Source organism: Apodemus sylvaticus, chromosome 9, assembly GCF_947179515.1.
Source record: "Apodemus sylvaticus chromosome 9, mApoSyl1.1, whole genome shotgun sequence".
In the NCBI taxonomy this organism is placed as follows: Eukaryota; Metazoa; Chordata; class Mammalia; order Rodentia; family Muridae; genus Apodemus; species Apodemus sylvaticus.
The window spans coordinates 74,463,920-74,484,696 of record NC_067480.1 but is presented as its reverse complement, the minus strand read 5'-3'; the positions used below and the strand labels follow the sequence as shown (position 1 = coordinate 74,484,696).

Below are 20,777 nucleotides of genomic sequence, written 5' to 3'. Positions count from 1 at the left end.
ACAAAAGCAGTCAAACTGAAAATAATAGAAAAGAAACTGGGGAAGACCCTTGAGGACATGGGCACAATGGAACTGCTCCTGAACCAATAGCGTATACTCTAAGATCAGGACTTGACAAATGGAACTTCATAAAATTACAAAGTTTCTGTAAGGCAAAGGACACTGTGAAAGGGACAAAAGGGCAACAACAAATTGGGAAAAGATCTTCACCAACCCTACATCTGACAGATGGCTCATATACAATATATACAAAGAACTCAAGAAGTTTGACTCCAGAGAGCCAAATAACCCTATTTAAAATGGGGTACAGTGCTATAGAATTTTTACCTGAAGAATTTCAAATGGCTGAGAAGCACCTTAAGAAGTGTTCAACATTATTAATCATTAGGAAAATGCAAATCCAAACAACCCTGAGATTTCACCTCATACCAGTCAGAATGGCTAAGATTAAAAACCAGGAGATAGCAGGTGTTGGCGAGGATGTGGAGAAAGATGAACATTCCTCCACTGCTGGTGGGATTGCAAGATGGTACAACCACTCTGGAAGTCAGTCTGGGGGTTCCTCAGAAAACTGGGCATGACACTTCCAGAGGACCCTGCTATACCACTCCTGGGCATATACCCAGAGGATTCCATGGCATACACTAAGGACACATGCTCCACTATGTTCATAGCAGCCTTATTTATAATAGCCAGAAGCTGTAAAGAACCCAGTTTCCATCAGTGGAGGAATGGATACATAAAATGTGGTATATTTACACAATGCAATACTACTCAGCAATTAAAAACAATAAATTTATGAAATTCTTAGGCAAATGTTTGTTTCTGGAAAATACCATCCTAAGTGATGTAATCCAATCATAAAAGAATACACATGTAATGCATTCACTGATAAGTAGATATTAATTAGCCCAGAAGCTCTGAATACTCAAGACACAGATTCCCAAGAATAATGAAGGACAGGGCCCTGGTCCTGGAAAGTCTTGACGCAGCATTGTGGGGGATTACCAGGACAGAGAAATTGGAGGGGGGATTGGGGAATGGGTGGAGGGAAAAGGACCTATGGCACTTATGGGGAGGGGAGAACCCAGAAATGGGAAATCATTTGGAATGTAAACAAAGAATATAGAAAAAAAAAGATGGTTATAATGCTATAAAGCGGTGGAGTAGCTCCTGATCATATCAAGTGATGAGGTTAAATTCAGTATGTTTGAAGTTTACAGTTAATGAGAAAATCAGCAGAATATGGAAACAAATCAGGAAGGAATTGCATGGACAAAGGCATTGAACCTGACTAAAGCTGGGAAGAACAATCCCAAATTCACCTGATCTGTCAGTGAAATCTTATACAATCCTTCAGGGCCTAATGGAGAGAATTTGGGTCTTGCTCTAAGCTGACAGAAAACCTTTCAGGATATAAGCAGGAGTGTGGCAGATATGACTCTTTTTTTTTGCAAATATTATACTATGTAATAGGATCAAGAGAAAACTGTAAAGCCACATATGGGTTGAGTTATAATCTATCAGAGCTGAAGAAACTCACTGACTCAGAGAGGAAGGTCCTGAGCCATAATCTAGGCAGGCACACTGTGGGGACCATACAGAAGGAGATTCTTGACTTTAGGATGCTTCCATATTTGAAACTTCTATTCTGGAAACTGCTAATTATTAAAAGTCCTTACAGAAACTGGAGAATGTCATTAAAGTCCAGGAACTACTATTTAAAATGGAATGCCATACTACTCAGCTTTTAAAAACACTGGCTACATGAAACCGGCAGGCAAATAGAAATGACATCTAGAAATGTCATCTAGAGGATGAAATGCATCTAGAAAATACCATTCTGAGTGAGGTAACACAGTCACAAAAGACCACACATGGTATATACTCACTGATAAGTGGGTATCAGTCAAAGAGCATGGAATGCCCATGATACAACTCACAGAACCCATGAGCAGTGCAAGAGGAAAAACAGCCAAAGAGTGGATGCTTCAGTCCTTCTTGGAAAAGGGAACAAAATAATAAAGAGAAGTAGAGGATGGGAGGGACTTGGGAGGAAGAGAAGAGGGGGAGGGAAAAAGAGGGGAAGAATCATGTGTGGAAGGAGATGGAAGAGATGTACAAAGCGTCAGGAAGTTGAACAAAGTGTATAGCAATGGGGTATGGGGAACTGGGGGTAGCAACCAGAACATCGCAGATGCTAGGAAAGCAAGAGCCTCCCAGGACCCCATGAGGATGACATTAGCTGTAGTATTACACAAAGGGGAGAGAGAACCTGTCAAGACCACGTCCAGAGGTTAGATATGGTACCCCAATCGATAGATGGAGCCACCCACCTATCTCCAAAATTTTAATCCAGAATTGTTCCTGTCTAAAGGAAATACAGGGACAAAGAGTGGAGCAGAGACTGAAGGAAAGGTCATCTAGAGACTGCCCCACCTGGGGATCCATCCCACATGCAGACATCAAACCCACTATGGCTTATGCCAAGAAGTGCTTGCTGACAGGAGCCTGATACAGCTGTCTCCTGAGAGCCTCTGCCAGATCCTGACCAATACAGATAAGGATGCTCTCAGCCAAACATCAGACTGAGCACAAGAACCACAGTGGAGTTAGGGGAAGGACTGAAGGAGGTGAAGGGCCCTTATCTGGCAACAAGGGGATGTTAGTCCCTTGGTCCTATGAAAGCTTACTTGATGCCTCATTGTAGAGGAATGCCAGGGTGGTGAGGTGGGAGTGGATAGGTCAGTGGGGGATCACCCTCATATAAGCAGGGGGGATGGCATAGGGGTTTTGCAGAGGGGAAACCAGGAAGGGGGATAACATTTAAAATGTAAATAAATAAAATATCTAATTAAGAATACCCAGAAGAGACATCGTGTCCACTTTCAATTGGGACTAAGGAATATGACCTTATCATTTCCCGATGGAGTAAAAGACTTTAACTTTTAACAAAGGAAAGATTTATTTTTACTTGTTTTCCTTTTTTCTTGGATATTTTCTTTATTTACATTTCAAATATTATCCCCATTCCCCATTTGCCCCTGGGTAACCTTCACACTTTGTCTTCATATTTCCTCCAATGAGTATTTTGTTCCCCCTTCTAAGAAGGACTGAAGCACCCACACTTTGGTCTTCCTTCTTTTTGAGCTTCATGTGATCTGTGAATTTTGGGTATTCTGAGGTTTTGGGCTAATATCCACTTATGGGTGAGTGCATACCTTGTGTGTTCCATCCATTTGCTTAAGTATTTCATTAAGTCTTTGTTTTTAATAGCTGAGTAGTACTCCACTGTGTAAATGTATCACATTTTCTGTATCCATTTCTCTGTTTATTTTTACTTTTTCCTATGTGGATACTTTTGTATTTGTGTGTGGCTGTGTGCAGTGTGTGCAGGTGCTGATAGAAGTGAGATAAGGTTGTTCAATCCTTTGGAGCTGGAATTAGAGACTGTTGTGAGCTTCCGGGCATTGTTGGGATGGGAGCTGAAGACAGGTACTATGCAAGAGCAGCAAGCACTCACTCAAGTGCTGAGCCATCTCTCTAGCTCCATAAATGTAATTTGTCATTTTAGATTTATTTTCATTTTATTTGTATCAACATTTTACATGTGTGTGTGTCTGTGTGTGTGTGTGTGTGTGTGTGTGTGTGTGTGTGTATGCATGTATAAATAATATGTGGGTACAGGAGCTTATAGAAACTAAAAGAAGATTTCAGGTCTTGTGGAACTTGCGCTGCCTATGTCAGCCACTACGTGGGCACTGGGAGCCAAAGCAAGGTCCTCCAAGAGCAGTGAATGGCTGTAACTGTTGAGCCATCTCTCTTGCCTCTTTTCTTGTTGAGTTGTTTTGTTTCAACTGACAGTCCTTGGTCCCAGGCCTTAGAGAGTCTGGATTAGCAGATGTGAGATAAAGCCTGGGAAATGAGAGTAAAAGTAAATGAAGGGAACCAGAGTGGAGTAACTGGGCAAGGATACGAAGTCATACTGGAAGATACTGGGCTTGGTGACAAGAGACCCCCACTCACATCAGCTTTAGTTCCCGTTTACCTGTCACATGCTTAACATGGAGATTGTACGCCCACAAAGATATCTTAACTTCCTGTTTGGTACTGTTAGACTGTTTAACTCCCTTGGCCAAAGTCTCTTTTTCTATAGTGCCACATCTATTGAGTGTCTGCAATTACCAAATTAGTTTAGACTTGTGCTTCTTGCTACAATTCACTTACAATTATGACTTGTAAAGCTACCCATCTTCCCTGTTTAAGCTACCATGAGCACTGTGAACCAGAGAATACTTGCAATGGACAGATGAGCCCCTGGAAAGTGCTGCCAAGCCAGGAAAATCATTTGAATCTCATTAGTTCCACAGAACAGGAACAAAACTCAAATGAGAAAATTCCAGTCTTCAAGTGTACAATGAACACCAATTTGTAAGTGTGGTCTGCACAAATTTAAAGTACATGATATGTACTTTACATGTACAAGATAAATTAAATAACTAACAAATATATGGCAGAAGCAATTGCTTTTTATCTCTACAAGTATTTGAAGGAGTCTGTCTCCGTACCTTTAAAATTAAAAGTAATACTTGTTGAATTAAACATAATTGCCAGCAAGAGCTTGATGGTGCTGCAGGAGGATCTAGGGATGAATTAAGTTAAGTATTTGAAGAATATGGGTATTCAGTATGTGGCTGGTTTCATGTGAATATTCTGTTTAATCTGTTTTTCATTAGGGCAAATAAGATGACAAAAAAAATCCTTGGTTTTCACAGCAAAAAAATATAATTAATATGGGTAGTCTTAACTGTGTTCTTAGATAAACTCCTAAGAAACGTTTTACAAAGGTATAAAACTTAAGTAAATTAGCTACACAGTTGGGGATTCATATTAATTTAAAGAGATAAATTCACACTGAATGAGTTCTGTATGGAAAACGTGGCCTATCACTTTCACTCCAACACGCCATCTTCACATTGCCTGGGCTGGGGACTCTGATGCTTGTGCATGGTCCAGTTGTGAGACAACTTTCTCCTCTCTGCCCTTTATAGAAGAAAGGAATAAACTGGGATTTCCCATGATGCTCTTGGATATGGAAGGGTGACATTTGCAGGCATAAAAAGCATATGAGTGATACATGCAAGATAGATATTTACTTTAGCGGTTCTTTCTGCAGCTACACTAGGTTGGTCTGCCCCAACTCAGGCCGGTCTCAGGAGCAGCAGCTTATACACGACAAACCTTCATTCCGTATTATGACAAAATGTGTGGTGGCGACATAAAAAGGATTTATTTTGGGTTATGATTTTCAGGGGTATAGTCTATCATAGTAGGAAAAGCATGGAAAGTGTAGTGGCTTGGTTTGTGGTGGTGAAAGCTTTCAGGTAGTACTTTTCCACATTGGCTGGTTAGGAGCCGGCAGCGTGGGTTAGAATGGAGTCAGATTATAAGCCCTGTCTCCAGCAGCCTCTCTGCCAGCTAGACCCTGCCTTGTTCAGACTTCACAACTTTTTAAAACAGTACCATTATTTGAAGACTAAGGTTTTAAGCCTGTGAGGGGAATGCTCAAACTATAATTAGCACACTTAGAATCTCAACAAATCTTTGTTGATTCCAGAATTCTTAATTTGCTTGTATAGGGGTTTCTTCATCAAATAGCAATTCCTGATAACTTCGTGATTTATAAAAAAAATGACAGAGCTTTGCTTAGGATTATTTAGCTTCTTATTATGATCATTTTTTAAGAAATTAATATTTAATTTTATATTTTGTAATTATCTATATACACATTTACAAGTGGATATGTCATGTGAGTGAAGTGCCCATAGAGGTCCAAAGAGAGTATTATAGACCCTGAGACTGGAATTAAGGATTTTTGAGCCAGCATATGGATGCCAGGTCATCTGAAAGATCAGTCAGTGTTGTTAACACTCACAAGCCCCTTATTCTTTTTTTTTCTAAAAAAAATAATGTTTTGTTTCTTCATATCAAAGAGCATTTTGAAATCAGTATGTTAAGATGAAAGTTATAAGTACAAAATGATCTGTGCACATTATTTCTGATCTTATTTTAAAGATTTCATATTTTATGTGTATATACAGTGTATCCAATTGTATATTTGTCTTATGAGTATCATACACTAATTTCTTGGACCACTTGGCTCTCTGAGTGTGTATCTGTATACCACATATGTGCAGGTGTTCTTAGAGGCCAGAAGAAGGCATCAGGCCCTTGTACTGGACTTGTATGTGGTTGTGAGCCCTCCAGTGTGGGTTCTGGGAACCAAACGAGGTCCTCTTCAAGAGTATCAAGTGTTCTTGACTACTGAGTGAATTCTGTAGCTCCATAATCTTATTTTAAAAGGAGAAGTCTATTTTACTGGATTCATGATGAACAATAAAATAGAGATGTAGTCAAAAACTTTGCTCTCCAAAGTGATGTCAATTCACATTGACTTGTGTACTTTAACTTTCATTTGTTTTACAAATGTTTGTTGAGTAGATTCTATATGTTGATAATATTATTATAGTTGCAATTATATTAATAAGATAATTATTGGGGCCCCTGTTACTTGAAGTATACATTCACATAACAGAGTATAAATAATGATCATAATTTTAGAAAAGTGAACAGAGGAAAAAATAAAGCATTTTGCTTTAAAGTTTAATCATGAAACAAAGCCAGAGGGAAAAATGAGTAATATTTTGGTGTTTGTGTGTGTTTGTGTGTGTGTGAGTGTGTGTGTGTGTGTGTGTGTTTAAAGGCTGACAACCATATCATCAGGTATCTTTTTCCATTTCTCTCTGTAATTTGCAGTAAGACAAGTTCATGCTGACCCCAGTTTGGCTAGTCTATCTATCTTGCACTGTGAGAATACAGGGAGCCCATCATGGCATCCTAGCATTTACTTGAGTGCGGGAAACTGAATTTAGGTCCTTATCTTTTCAAAGATTTATTTTTGTTTAACATGTATGAGTGTTTTGCCTGCATATATGAAAGTGTGTTGCATGTGTGCCTGGTGCCCATGGAGGCCAGAAGAGGGTGCTGGATCCCCTAGAATTGGAATTATGAGTGATTTGAGCTGCTCTGTGGGTGCTAGAAAGCAAATGTTGATCCTCTGAAGGAGCAGCAAGTACTCTTACTGTCTGAGCCATCTCTCTAGACCCATTATTTAGAAAATTAAAAATGTCTTTAAAGTAGATGATGATGATGGTGATGATGATACTTATTATTATTATTAGTAGTAGTAGTAGTAGTAGTAGTAGTAATCAAGATCAGGATAACAATTTGTTTTAAACAAGGTGTTTTTCCGTCACTCAAGCAAATGATAAAATAAAGTTTAATAGGATGTTTTTGAGTAGGTATTATTTTCACTTGCTATAATATGTAAAAGTTGAATGATATCCTCAGTGAGACACAGTTTCTTTTCTCCTTTTGTTATCTTAAGCCACCTAGGCCCTACCCCAGCTATCTCTTGTCACTACATTTTCACCTACTGTAATTATTATTATTGCTAATTATTGCATATATGATGCATGCAATACATATGAAACAATGTGTATGTGTAAGTCAGAACCACTTTGTGGAGTCAGTTATCTCCTTACACATTTATGTAGATTCCAGGAATCAAACTGATGTTGTCAGACTTGGGCCAAGTGCTTTTACCTGCTAATCCATCTCTCTGGCTAGCTGCTATGTTCTTGCAGCTCAGCTTGTTATTCTGAAGGACTGTCTCAAATGTCACATGCAGACAAGGTTTTTTGTTTTTGTTTTTGTTTTTGTTTTTTTTTTTTTTTTGCTTTGCTTTAATGCAGATAAATAAATGAGGACAAGGCTACAAGTTCTGAACATCTTTAAGGTGAAGGTTGAGGGTTGAGGTTGAGTGTGCTGCCTAGAGCTCCTACTGGTGGCTATGGAAGGCATTTTTGTATTTGTCTGGCTATGTGTTTGTATAACAGAAAACAACAATGAGTTCTCATTAACAAATGCATTCAATGCTTTCTAGTCCACCTCAGTGCCCACTCATTCTGAGTTTTAGGGTTACAGAATTTTCTACTAATATTTGCCTCTCTGGAGTAATACTGTTTCTAAAAAAATCATTTTGTAAATAAAGGATGAAATCTAGCAATATGGAATTGTAAACAGGGAACTGGTTGCGGTGAGGCAGTCAATGTTTAAGGACTGTGAGAATCTCCCATTACAAATCTCTCACGTGATTTTTAAAAATAATGTTAGAAGACTGCTCAAATGTGAGTAACTTCCTAAACTTTGGCAGAGGATACCATGGGAACTTTAGCTTGAAGCCAATATCATTAATCTAATACTTATGGCGTCATCCTTCAAAAGGATCAGCACCCCCCCCCCACGACACACACACATACATGAAGTCAACACAGAGTGCAAAGGTGATGGCAATTTCCTAACATCATAGACATTAATATTCCATCTCCAGAAATGAAGTGGTCTCAAGAGATGAATCTATGTTCAGAGTCACCAGGGATACACAAGCTGCCTTGGTTGAGTACTTAAATAAGGCTAATTATTTTTATCTTTATTTTTTTCTTCCTTGGGACAGAGTCTTATGTAGCTCAGACTGACCTCCAACTAACTGTGAACTTAATTGCTTCAAACTTCTGACTTGTTGCTTTTAACTCCTGAGTAGTGAGACTAAAAACGTGAATCATCTTGTCCAGTTTTATACAGTACTAGAGTTTGAACCTGGGGCTTTCTGCATACTGGAAGAGCATTCTACCAAGTGAAGTACTAGAGCAGTTACTTTCCTTTTTGCTATCACAACATACATGATTGTAGCAACTTAAGAAAGGAAAAGGTTTATTTTCTTTATAATTACAAAGGAATTACATAGTGGAAGGGAAGGGATGTCAGTAGGAGAGTGAGGTGGCTGTTCACATTATATCAATAGTCAGGAAGCAAAGAGTGGCAAATGCTGTTCACCTAATTTTTTGTCATCTTTGTAGTCTTTTTCTATCCCATGAAATAATGCCCCACATTGTTGCTTGTAATCCTGATGAAGACCCTTGGGGCAGCGATAAAAAGGCACAGAGTCAGTGGCAAAAGCGGACTCATTACGGAATCTGGGCAAAACTTTACATCCCACTCCCAGAATTGCATTGACTCTCATTGGGCTGTCTTTTTCTCACTCCAGCGTCAGCAGTCTCTAGCTGTGCTGGAAGATTATAGGTTGGCTCAGGGAGGAAGTATCATGAACATTACAGCTGGGCTTACTTGGCTAAGTTCCCCCCATACTTCATAGACATTTAAGGTGGACCTTCCTACCTCAAGAAACATAATCTAGAAAATCCCTCACAGACATGCCCAGAGATTTCTTTGTCGAAGTTGGTAATTGATATAAGGCATCACAGCTGCTGCCTGGAAGTACCATGGGACACGTGGACAACTCAAGAAAGAAAGTTACCTGCCTGTGTTTGTATGTTGTCCTTTAGAGGAAATTGAGGGCTGAAGGGTTTGAACTTACCCATGTTCCTCCTCTGCAGAAGGATTGGTATGTTGTATACATGGAAGTACTTATATTTTAATGCAAGTTCTTAAAGATTAGACACAAGGTTTAACTTTAATCGAGATTCAGTATCAAAGACATGCTTCAGAGACAGAGATTTGGACCATTGAAGCCTGGACTTATTGGCAGAAAGCATTCAAGATACACAGATTATCCTTTAATGACTATATCCACCAAGTACTCTGTTGCTTTGACTGGCTCAAAGGTGTGCATGTGAGTACTCATTGGGGGAAGGGCTGCTGATATTATCCTTAAGTGTGTGAAGCTATAGGGAAACATGATTTGGATCTGCCTAAACTCCTTGAACATGTTTCATTCTACCTAGCCCTGTAATACTCCAGCCTCAGTCGGATAATGCTAAACCAAACAATATTTAGGAAGAGTAAAGCAAACCAATGCCTCTTCTTTATGCAATTTTAGTTGACTTGAAATGTTGGCAGAGCCAAATGGAATCAAAGTTAAAAACTTTTAAATGTTCCCAGGACCCAACATGTATGACATTACCTGAACTACCCAACAGCAGAGAGATAGAAACTGAAGAGACCACCTCCAGTAGATAGACATGACCCCAATAGAAAGATGGGTCCACCCACCCATCTCAAAATCTTTAACCCAGAATTGCTCCTATCTAAAGGAAATGCAGGGACAAAAATAGGGGTAGAGACTGAAGGAAAAGCCATCCAGAGACCACCCTGCCTTGGGATTCATCCCATCTGCAGACATCAAATCCAGACACTATTGTGAATGCCAAGAAGTGCTTGCAGACAGGAGCCTGGTATAGCTGTCCTCTGAGAGGCTCTGCTAGCACCTGACCAAGACAGATTTAGATACTCATAAAACAACCATTGGATTGAGCTCAGTGTCTCCAATGACAGGGATAGGGAAAGGACTGAAAGAGTCGAAAGGGATTGCAACCCCATAGGAAGAAGAATATCAACTAACAGGACCCCTCAGAGCTCCCAGGGACTAAACCACTAACCAAAGAGTATATATGAGTGGGTCCATGGCTCTCATTACATATGTAGCAGAAGATTGCCTTATCTAGAATCAATGGGAGGAGAGGCTGTTGATCCTGTGGAGGCTTGATGGCCCAGCAAAGGAGTATGCTAGAGGGGTATGGTAGGAGTGGTTTGGAAGATGAGGGAGCACCCTCTTAGAGGCAAAGAAGAGGGAGGATTGGGTGGGATGTTTGCAGAGGGGAGACCAGGAATAGGGACATTTAAAATGTAAATAAATAAAACAATTTAATTTAAAACTTTTAAATGAGCATGGATGTCTTAAAGATTTGAGATGCAGTCTTCTGATGAACTTTTAAGTTGGTCAGATTTCCAAGTAGTACTGAACTTAAAGCTATGATTCTGGGTCCCTTGAAATATACACTTATTGCCTTTGTCACAAGGAAGGTATTCTTAAGTGGAAACTCTTCTGAAGTGTTATGACACACAAGGGAAGTTAATTAAATTGTAATCCAGATAATTTGAATAGTAACTATGTTTTTCTGCTTCCTATGAGGCTCTGCAGTTCTGCTATGCAAACTATTTTGGAAAAAAAGGATGTAAATAGCTTGTATAGTTTTGAAGTATTGACTTTCCAGAGGGTGTGATAGAGGCAACTGAAGGATCCAGACTGATTTAAGAGATACCACTAATAAATGATGTCTGCAGAAATGTGGCTTTGGGTTCAGAAACTGGGAGAGAGAAAACAAAAAAGGTACTCATTTCCTCTTGGAGAGATGCTAAGTAAGTTGCTTTTTCACAAGTATGTGGCTCCAAGTTTACACTCCGGAGAATCCTATATGTGCTGTGTGGCTGTGGCAACTAGCCTGTAATTCCAGCTTCTGAAGCTGGAGCCTGGGCATTCCTAGAGAAAGTGATTATATCAGCAATCTGTGAGACCTAGCCTTAATGAATAGTGTGGAAAAACACTAAAAGGAGACTCTCAACCTTAACCACAGGTCTACACACACACACACACACACACACACACACACACACACACCAAGTTAATGGGAAAACGACTCATTATACCTGGTGGAAAGTAAACATCTTTTCACTTAAAAATCACAAAATAGAAAAACAATATACTAGGCAGATTTACTTCTCATATTTTGTCTTGTGTCTTGCGTGGTGAATGAAATTTACCAAAGCTAATTTTCATTATCTTAAAATAGAACAGGTCCAATAGTTAGAGGAAGTGATGGTAAGTAAGTCCACAGAATGCTTGCCTTCCCTGATTTCCACCTTCTTTTCCTCCACACTCCTTTTGTAGTTGGGAACAAAGGATGTTCAGCCTTTGTGTGAGTGCAGAAGTCCTGTTCTATTATGGAAGGTCAGACAAAATGGCTTGTATGTCTGGCAAACACTAGATTTTATCTGCTGGTCTATGAAAATATTCTGCTAGCAAGGATTTGGAGCTTTAGTCAACTGCCTAGTATGCAAATATATCTTGTGACTTACTGTTACTTTCGTACTAGAAATACACAAAATGATGACCTCAAAACCAGCAGAGAAAAGCTTCCTGGCCTTCAGATGCATGTGCATAATTGATTCCTTGAAAGGTTAAATACCCTGAGCATATGTACAGAGAGTGGTGTGGCAGTGATGAGTTCCTAACCACTAGGGCCCTGGCTTTGTTTTACATAATTCTAAAGTAAATGCCACGTTTCTTCTTAGGGGATTCCAGGATTGGTATTCAGAAAGGCATATGTACTAGTGGAGATAGTAGGGTGAAGGAATGACAAATTCTAAACAAAGAGACCATTCCTGTGGCCAGCACACCAAGCTTTCCAAAGCACAGACAGCCACTACATTCTCTTTGGAATTGAAATGCAATTATATATTGAGGACAAGTGCTAAATATAAACAGAGAAGGACAAGTATATTCCTTTATTCTTGTTTGTTTTCTGTAGCATATTGGCTGGAAGAATTAGCTATTCAAACACACTATAATCCTTAATTAAAATACACAGATCTGATGGCTTAGCAATACTTTATCATCTTTTTAGCTTATTAGAATTCTAAACACCAGTCTTTTCTTACATTTGCCAACAATTACAAAGACACTAAGGAAATTAATTTAAAGAACATTCCATTAAGAGATATGCAGAATAAAACATTATTGCATATACATTAAAATGAGGAAAGAGATATTATGTTTTTTTCTAGTTGGTTTCAGCTGTCAACTTTACTGCCTAGATTCATCTCTTTAAGGGTGAAGTCTTTGTTGAGTAATTTCCTTTATCAGACTTGTCTAGGGGGCACATCTATGAGGGGCTGTCATGATTCCTCATTGATGTATGAGGTTTGGCTCACTTAAAGCTGCACCATGCCTAGCTATGCATGAACTGGAAAGTCAATCAGCAAGTTATGGTCCTTCATCAATTTTCCTGCAGTTCCTGCCCCTTGATGATGGATCATGACCTGGCAGTGTAAGCCAAAGAAACCCTTTCCTCTTGAAACTGATTTTGGTCAGAGTGATTCACCACAGCGACAGAAAGGAAACTTGAGCAATGTTGCATAATGGATTATAAGCTAGTAGGAGATGAAAATGAGGCTTACTATTGTAAACATTCAAAATAGAAGTCTCCTATTTAGAGAATATAGGATAAGAAACAGCACATTGTATAAACAAGAACTTTTTAAAAAAATATAATGAATCAAAATAAACAGCTATTAACATTTGAAAAATATTATACCATTTTAGGTATTTTCCCAATTTTTAAAAGTTATAAAGACAAAAACCCAAATTAAGATAATTAAGAAGAAACATGTTCTAGTAATAATCGTGGAGGAATGAGTATAATAATCATAGATTAAATAGTTCATGGTTTCCTTTTGAAAGCATATGTCTGGATCATATTCAAGAAGCACCTCAACTGTAATTCCCTAGAAGATAAGAAAGTAGAAAGATGGATAAAGTTTTGCCAGACACACAGAAGCACAGCTGTAGATGCTATGCAAACTAGATGCATGGCAAACTTAGCTTTAGGAGAAAGCATGGTGTCTGCCCTCCATCTCGATTCCCCTTTCCTTTTTACCCCTTGACACTTCTAGATGGAGGCATCTATTTCCAACATCCTAGGACTTCTCACAGGCTCCCTTTTTTCCTATTCCAAGTTAGTTGTATTCAAAACCTGGGATATTTACATTCTCAACCCTACTGGTAATTGTCAACTGCATATCAATGATTCAGGACTTAGCATGGCATTCTGCTACTGTTTATATTTATGTACTTCTTTAATTAAATCACAGCATCTTAAGACAAAAGCATACTCTATTTTTATTTACTCATTTTCCCAAACTTTCCTCACTATAGTTTACTGTAGGGTTGAACCTTATCTCCCAGCATTGTCCTTCAGATAGTCAATTGAATAAATGTCAGGGATCTATTGACAAAATACTTGTATAACAGGGTTTTCTGGTAGTATCATGCCCAGTTTTCTGAGGAACCACCAGACTGATATTCAGAGTGGTTGTACCAGCTTGGAATCCCACCAGCAGTGCAGGAGTGTTCCTCTTTCTTCACATCCTCACCAGTACTTATTATCTTCTGAGTTTTTGATCTTAGCCATGCTTACTGGTGTGAGGTGAAACCTTAGGGTTGTTTTGATTTACATTTCCCTGATGAGTAAGGATGTTGAACTATTTTTTTAGGTGCTTCTCAGCCATTCAATATTCCTCAGGTGAAAATTCTTAGTTTGGCTTTGTACCTTATTTTTTAATAGGGTTATTTGTCTCTCTGGAGTCTATTCTTGAGTTCTTTGTATATATTGGATATTAGTCCATTGTTGGATGTAAGGTTGGTAAAGATCTTTTCCCAATTTATTGGTTGCCATTTGGGGGGCACATGAATATTCGGGGAATACCCAGAGGATTCCACAGCATGTAATAAGGACACATGCTCTACTTTCTTAATAGCAGCCCTATTTTTAATGGCCAAGATCTGGAAACAACCTAGGTGTCCCTCAAAGGAGGATTGGATACAGAAAATGTGGTAATTTATACAATGGAATATTACTCAGCTATTAAAAAACAATGAATTTATAACATTCTTAGGTAAATGGGTGGAATTGGAAAATATCATCCTAAGTTAGGTAACCCAATCATGAAAAAACACACATGGTATGCACTCAATGATATGTGGATATTAGCTCTGAAGTTTGGAATACCCAAGACACAATTTACATATCAAATGATGCTCAAGAAGAAGGAAGAACAAAGTATGGATACTTTGGTCCTTCTTAGAAGGGGCAATAAAATATCCACAGAAGGAGATACAGAGACAAAGTATGGAGCAGAGACTAAGGGAAAGACCATTCAGAGACTACCCCACCTAGTGATCCATCCCATATACAGTTACAAAACCCAGACACTATTATTGATGCCCACAAGTACTTGCTGACTGTAGCCAGATATTGCTGTCACCTGGGAGGCTCTGCTAGTGCATGACAAATACAGAGGAGGACACTTTCAGCCAGCCATTGAACTAAGCACAGGGTCCCCAAGGGGGGCGCTAGAGCAAGGACACAAGGTGCTGAAGGGGTTTGCAGCACCATGGGAGGAACAATATGAGCCACCCAGTACTCCCAGAACTCCCAGGGACAAAAACATCAACCAGATTATCCACATGGTGTTACACATGGCTCCAGACACATAGGCAGCAGAGGATGGCCTTGTTGGACATCAAAGGGAGGAGAGGCCCCTGGTCCAGGAAAGGCTTGATGCAGCAGTGTAGGAGAATACCAAGTCAGGGAAGCAGGAGCAGGTTGATTGGGGAAGAGGGGGAGTGGAGAGGGCTAATGGGACTTTTGGGGGCGCAGGAAAGGGGAAATCATTTGAAATGTAAATAAAAAATATATCTAATAAAAAAGAAAGGGAAAAACACTTGTACAAAGTGAAGCACTTGGGCTCAATGATTCTGTAAATTGTCTCCCCCCAGACTGAACTAGTAATTCCACATGGCCAGAAGCATGCTACCCTAAAGACAAGACCACATACAATTTTTGTATTTATATTTTGGACAAGATCAGTATTTAATTGTTAATACATGTTACTGGTATATGTGAGCGAACTCTTGGTCTATGATAATCCAATTCATTTTTGTGGCTTCCAAAGAGCATGCGATTCAAAGTCTTTAAGTATTTTTATCCAGCATTGACTCTAAGAGGGACAGACTGACTAGGCAATGATTGAGTCAGAGAAGTTAAGGCAAGATAAATACTGTAACTAAGAATGGTAATCTCAGACCAGGGCTGACTGAAGCAAAACAGAGAGAACTGTTCTTGGAAAGAAACCACAATTGTTTATAAGGAGATGGGCACACCATAGACTCCCTGTCTCACATTTATACCACTGGCCATGGAGAGGTGGCCATGGAACCTCCTTTCTCTTGACACAATAGAAAATTGCCTGCTACAAGTCTCTCTGAAACATGGTATTTCTTTTTTTTTTTAAATTTTTTTTTATTCGATATAATTTATTTACATTTCAAGTGATTTCCCCTTTTCTAGCCCCCCCCACTTTCCGAAAGTCCCGTAAGCCCCCTTCTCTTCCCCTGTCCTCCCTCCCATCCCTTCCCAGCTCCCCGTTCTGGTTTCGCTGAATACTATTTCACTGAGTCTTTCCAGAACCAGGGACCACTCCTCCTTTCTTCTTGTATCTCATTTTATGTGTGGATTATGTTTTGGGTATTCCAGTTTTCTAGGTTAATAACCACTTATTAGTGAGTGCATACCATGATTCACCTTTTGAGTCTGGGTTACCTCACTTAGTATGATGTTCTCTAGCTTCATCCATTTGCCTAAGAATTTCATGAATTCATTGTGAAACATGGTATTTCAAAGTACATAATATATAAAGAATTTTGTATAAAAACCAATGGGTACAAAGTGCGGTATATATAGTAAAATATAGGTGTATCCCTCTGTGCTCAATGTGTCTCTCTACTAACAAGCACAGATTCAGATGCTACATTAGCAGGAGTTTGTGTGTATATGTGTGTTAGTGCATATGTTTGCATACATAGACATTTCATATTTGTTGCATATATTTGTATTTGCATGAACAATAGTTCCATGTAGTAGGATTTTATAACAACTCTCATGTTGTCATTAAACCTCTTATTTATAGTTTGTTTCATTTTCAATGTTATTATGTTTAAAGCTTCTACTTCAAATACTTATGGCTAGAGTTCAACTTTCATTACTTGTGTGGAGGAATAAATGATTTTATGATAGTTTGTCCTTCATTATAAACCCTAGTATTCAACTGGTAAGCATTAGAGATCCCTAGTCATAAAGCCAGGCTCTAGCATGCAGCACCTTTTCCTATGACCGTGTAGTCTGTGCTGCAAAGTTCACTCCAAATGTTCCTCTTGCCAAAACTTTGAATCCCCTCACCAAGACATGACTCACTCCTAAATTCATGCCTCATGTTCTGCTTTCAAGATTATGCAATCCAACAAAATGGGTTCAGAGGTCAACTTGCTTGGGCAACGTATGGCAGGAGCCATTGTTAGAGGCATCATCCCTACTGCCACGTAGAGGATGAGTGGCTTGGGACAAGCTGATGAGCACCTGAACCAAAGTCACAAACCAGTGCTCCCACTGGCCACCAAGGTCTGGCACTCTCTTTAAAATCAATAGAGGAAAAATTAATTAACTAATTAACAACACAAACACTGCTCCTCCCAGTCCCCCTTACAGAATCTCTTCATTAAATCCCTCCTCTTATTCTCTGAGTGGGCACCCATACCCTGTAACCTGACTGAAATTATGTCTTAAAGAAGAGATTTAAGTAGATGAATGTCTTTTGTCTGTTTTCTCCAGATAGCAACTTCATCCTGGCCAATGCTCAAGTGGCAAAGGGTTTCCCCATAGTCTACTGTTCAGATGGCTTCTGTGAGCTGGCCGGGTTTGCACGAACTGAAGTCATGCAGAAGAGTTGCAGCTGCAAGTTTTTGTTTGGGGTGGAGACGAACGAGCAGCTGATGCTTCAGATAGAAAAGTCCTTGGAGGAGAAAGTAGAGTTCAAAGGAGAGATTATGTTCTACAAGAAGAACGGTGAGTTGCCTTGCTTTGTCACCTACTGGAGAGTTCAGTACCTGCTTTATGCTGAGTCCAGCTGAAATAATGTATACCTTCATACAATTATAATGTTTGGCAGAAGTTGTCCAGAGGACATGGATGATGGACTTGTTTCCATTATCAACAGTATAAATCACATGGGACATTATATTAGAATTAAAACTATTGTACGTCAGTTTATGTGCTGAATTAACTTGTTAAAACAAACTCTATGGCTACTACATCAAAGTAATTTTAAAGTGTACTTGTGCATAGTAGTTGTTAATAAATAACTTTTCTCCAGAGATCATTTCCAAACTTCATACTCTTAATAACTGCATGACAATATTACTTCTTTAAAGCAGAATTCTCAGGGTTTCCTACCAGGTAAAAGAAGTAAACTTAAGAATCATTGGTATATGCATTTTTAAAATCCTGCTCTCTCCACATAGAGGCTTTCTTGCCACTGTCTGAAATTTTAAAGACAAAATAAGAAAGGGTAGAGTAAGATCCCAGGCCTCAAAATGCCAGTGGGGGAAAAAATCCAACTGACTTCTGCTGGGTGTAGTTGTATGAGTCTCTTCTCAATGAAAGAGGACGTGGAGCTGGGCATTGCATTTGTGGTGCTAATATCCCATGTGGTCGTGGATGTTGCTAGCTCATGGGCCTTGTAGTTGCAAGGCATCTCAATGTTTGCATATGAGAAGAATGCTAAGTGCAGGATTAGAAAAAATTATCATTTCATCTTACTAATATAAGCCCATTAGTGTTCTCTGAGTATGTGGGTAGTAAGCTACGTGATGTATTATTGGCCTTCTTTGTAGTAGAACAAAAATGCAAGTAAGATTGGGACAATGACTCATGGAAAGGACCAACTTACATAATTTCTAGGAAAAATCCCTTAAAATGAACTCATCTTCCCTATATTTTCTCTTTTGCCTTTGCCCTGCTACTATGAACAGAATTGTCTTGACAAGAAATCATGTAGTGAAGCCATAACCCCTAATGGGATTGTGTTTTAAGGCATTAAAGAGGCAATTAAGATTTAATGAGGTCATAAAGTAAGGACCTAATCTAATCTGACTCCTGTTCTTATAAGCAGTGGGAAGAGGTAACAGGGATGCTCACATGGTGGAGAAGGACCAGGTTAAAACACTCTAGCTCAAAACTTTTGAGTTTTGTCAGTGTTGACATCTATCAGAAGTATTTTTGTTCTGGGAAGCTGTCTCATGCACTGTGAACATTAACAGACTTGTAGCCTCCAGTGCTCAATATTTGAGAGTACTGAAGTCAATGTCAGGGAAAAAAACCAAACAAACAGAAAATTCACCCACCTTCAGAAGGCACTTGTCCTTAGAGGGCATTCCCTGATCATGTGGCTTTTGAACTCATAGTCATGGTATCCTGTTGGTGAGCACTGCTCTAGAACAAGATGCCCCAGTTCTTTGGCATAAGAACCATGGTTCAGACAATTGTGGTTTTTTTCCAGTGACAATGGAAAAGGCCTACATAGCAAACATGATCAAATGAAAGGATTCTTCTAGCTCTGTGCAATTATACCATAGTGAATTGAAAAGAAGCCTGAGATAAAAGAACATGGGGAATTCACTGAGGCTGTGGACTGGCAGAGGACTGATAAAGCTGCTGTCATGTGGAACAAAGGGGAAAAGACATCCTTTGTGCAAAACACCTGCTGACTGTAGACTCATCCTTCCTCCGGATGATGCCTAGTGTAGGTCACTCCAAGTCCATTTAGAGTCTTTGTTTTTATGCTTCAGAATTTCTATTGTGCTCCTACAGAGAAAGACTTGGGCCAAGGAGGAAATTCCAGGGAAAGAGCAAAGGGTGGAGGCTTTAGATGTGTTATAGGTTTAAAGTAGGAAGCACATGGTAGAGGCACTATCTAAAATATCAATAATTTCCCGAACCCATTTTCTTAAGTATGCCTATAGCCTTGGACACACGTGAATGGAAATGATTCATGGCACCAGTTCACTTTAAGCAACCATCCCAGGGGATTGTCTGACATTCTCAGCAACTAATTGATCTACTTATAGGTAATTGGGATTGTTATCTACACTGTGCAACTCATCCTGCATCAGAGGCAATTATAAGAACATTTGTCTCTTCGTTCAGCTAGAACTCTGAAAGTGTGTGCAGTGGAGACTGTCCCATCCCCAGATCTTAGAGCCTGGAGTGTTTAGGAAGTTTTGTCAGCTGATAATTCTTTAATCAATATCTGTGCAAAGAAATAAAAATTGATTTCTTGGATGGACATGTGAAGCTCGGTTTGCATTTGACTCAAAGGGTCTTCCTTCTCTTCCTCAAGGAGCATGCTCTCCTGAATAAGATCTGAAGATGCCTTATTCCTAGCAGCTGTTGGCCCATTGACTCGTGACTGAGCAGATGACCCACTGAGCTTTTATAGCTAAGTTTTTGGTCTGGTGGTGTTCCCCAAATGACCTCTGTCTTGTAGCCTCTATACATTTTGTGCAGGAAGTTTTCTTTCTCCTTCATGAGAACACTGGTCAAAGCAGTGCTTAATCTCTTGAATCTTCTATCCCAGTGTGAAACTTTTGCACACCTCTGATAAATAACGAAGAATCTGAGTAGACAAACTCGTCCGTTTCTTCTTGCTATCACATTTTCAAAACACATAGGGTGTGCCCAACATTTTGGATCAAAGTCAGCCTGTCCTGTAGCTTCTCTTGAGTCCCACTATAAGAAAGAGAAAGGACATTTCTGTTCTCAGTCTTTACAAAAAGCTGTCCAGCATGTGACCCTCTCTGGCTCTTCCTCAAAATCCTTTAACCCAAAGACAACAAGCTGAGTAGGTACCACCTAGATATTCACCTCATTTTATCTTCTTTGTCAACTTCAGTGGCAGTGATTTTTGTTCTCTGTACATTACAGAAGGTCATTTTGACTGAAGCAACCAATCCTAGCTCTTCATGTTCATAAAAATGTAGCTTCTTTCTGAAAAGCTGTCTTCCACAGATCCAATAACATTATTTGCCTTACCTGGGAGAAAAGAAAGCATAGTAGCCAGAAATAAAAATGTGTCTTAAGACAAAGGTTCAGAAAGAAATTAAAATTGCGCTTTATAACGTTATTGAATGGTTTTCTTGGTATATCAGATTTTTCAGGATTGTTTGAAGTACTAAAAAATTGGATCTT

The 20,777-nt window shown here is 39.2% G+C and overlaps 1 protein-coding gene across 1 annotated transcript in view; it reads left to right on the top strand.

Moving 5' to 3' along the window:
* The window catches only part of Kcnh8 (potassium voltage-gated channel subfamily H member 8), a 430,038-nt gene that overhangs the window by 124,160 nt on the left and 285,101 nt on the right, over nucleotides 1-20,777 (top strand). The window contains exon 2 of the mRNA XM_052192780.1: nucleotides 17,364-17,597. Coding sequence (XP_052048740.1) covers nucleotides 17,364-17,597 — 234 coding nt within the window. The remainder of the gene's footprint in view (nucleotides 1-17,363; nucleotides 17,598-20,777) is intronic.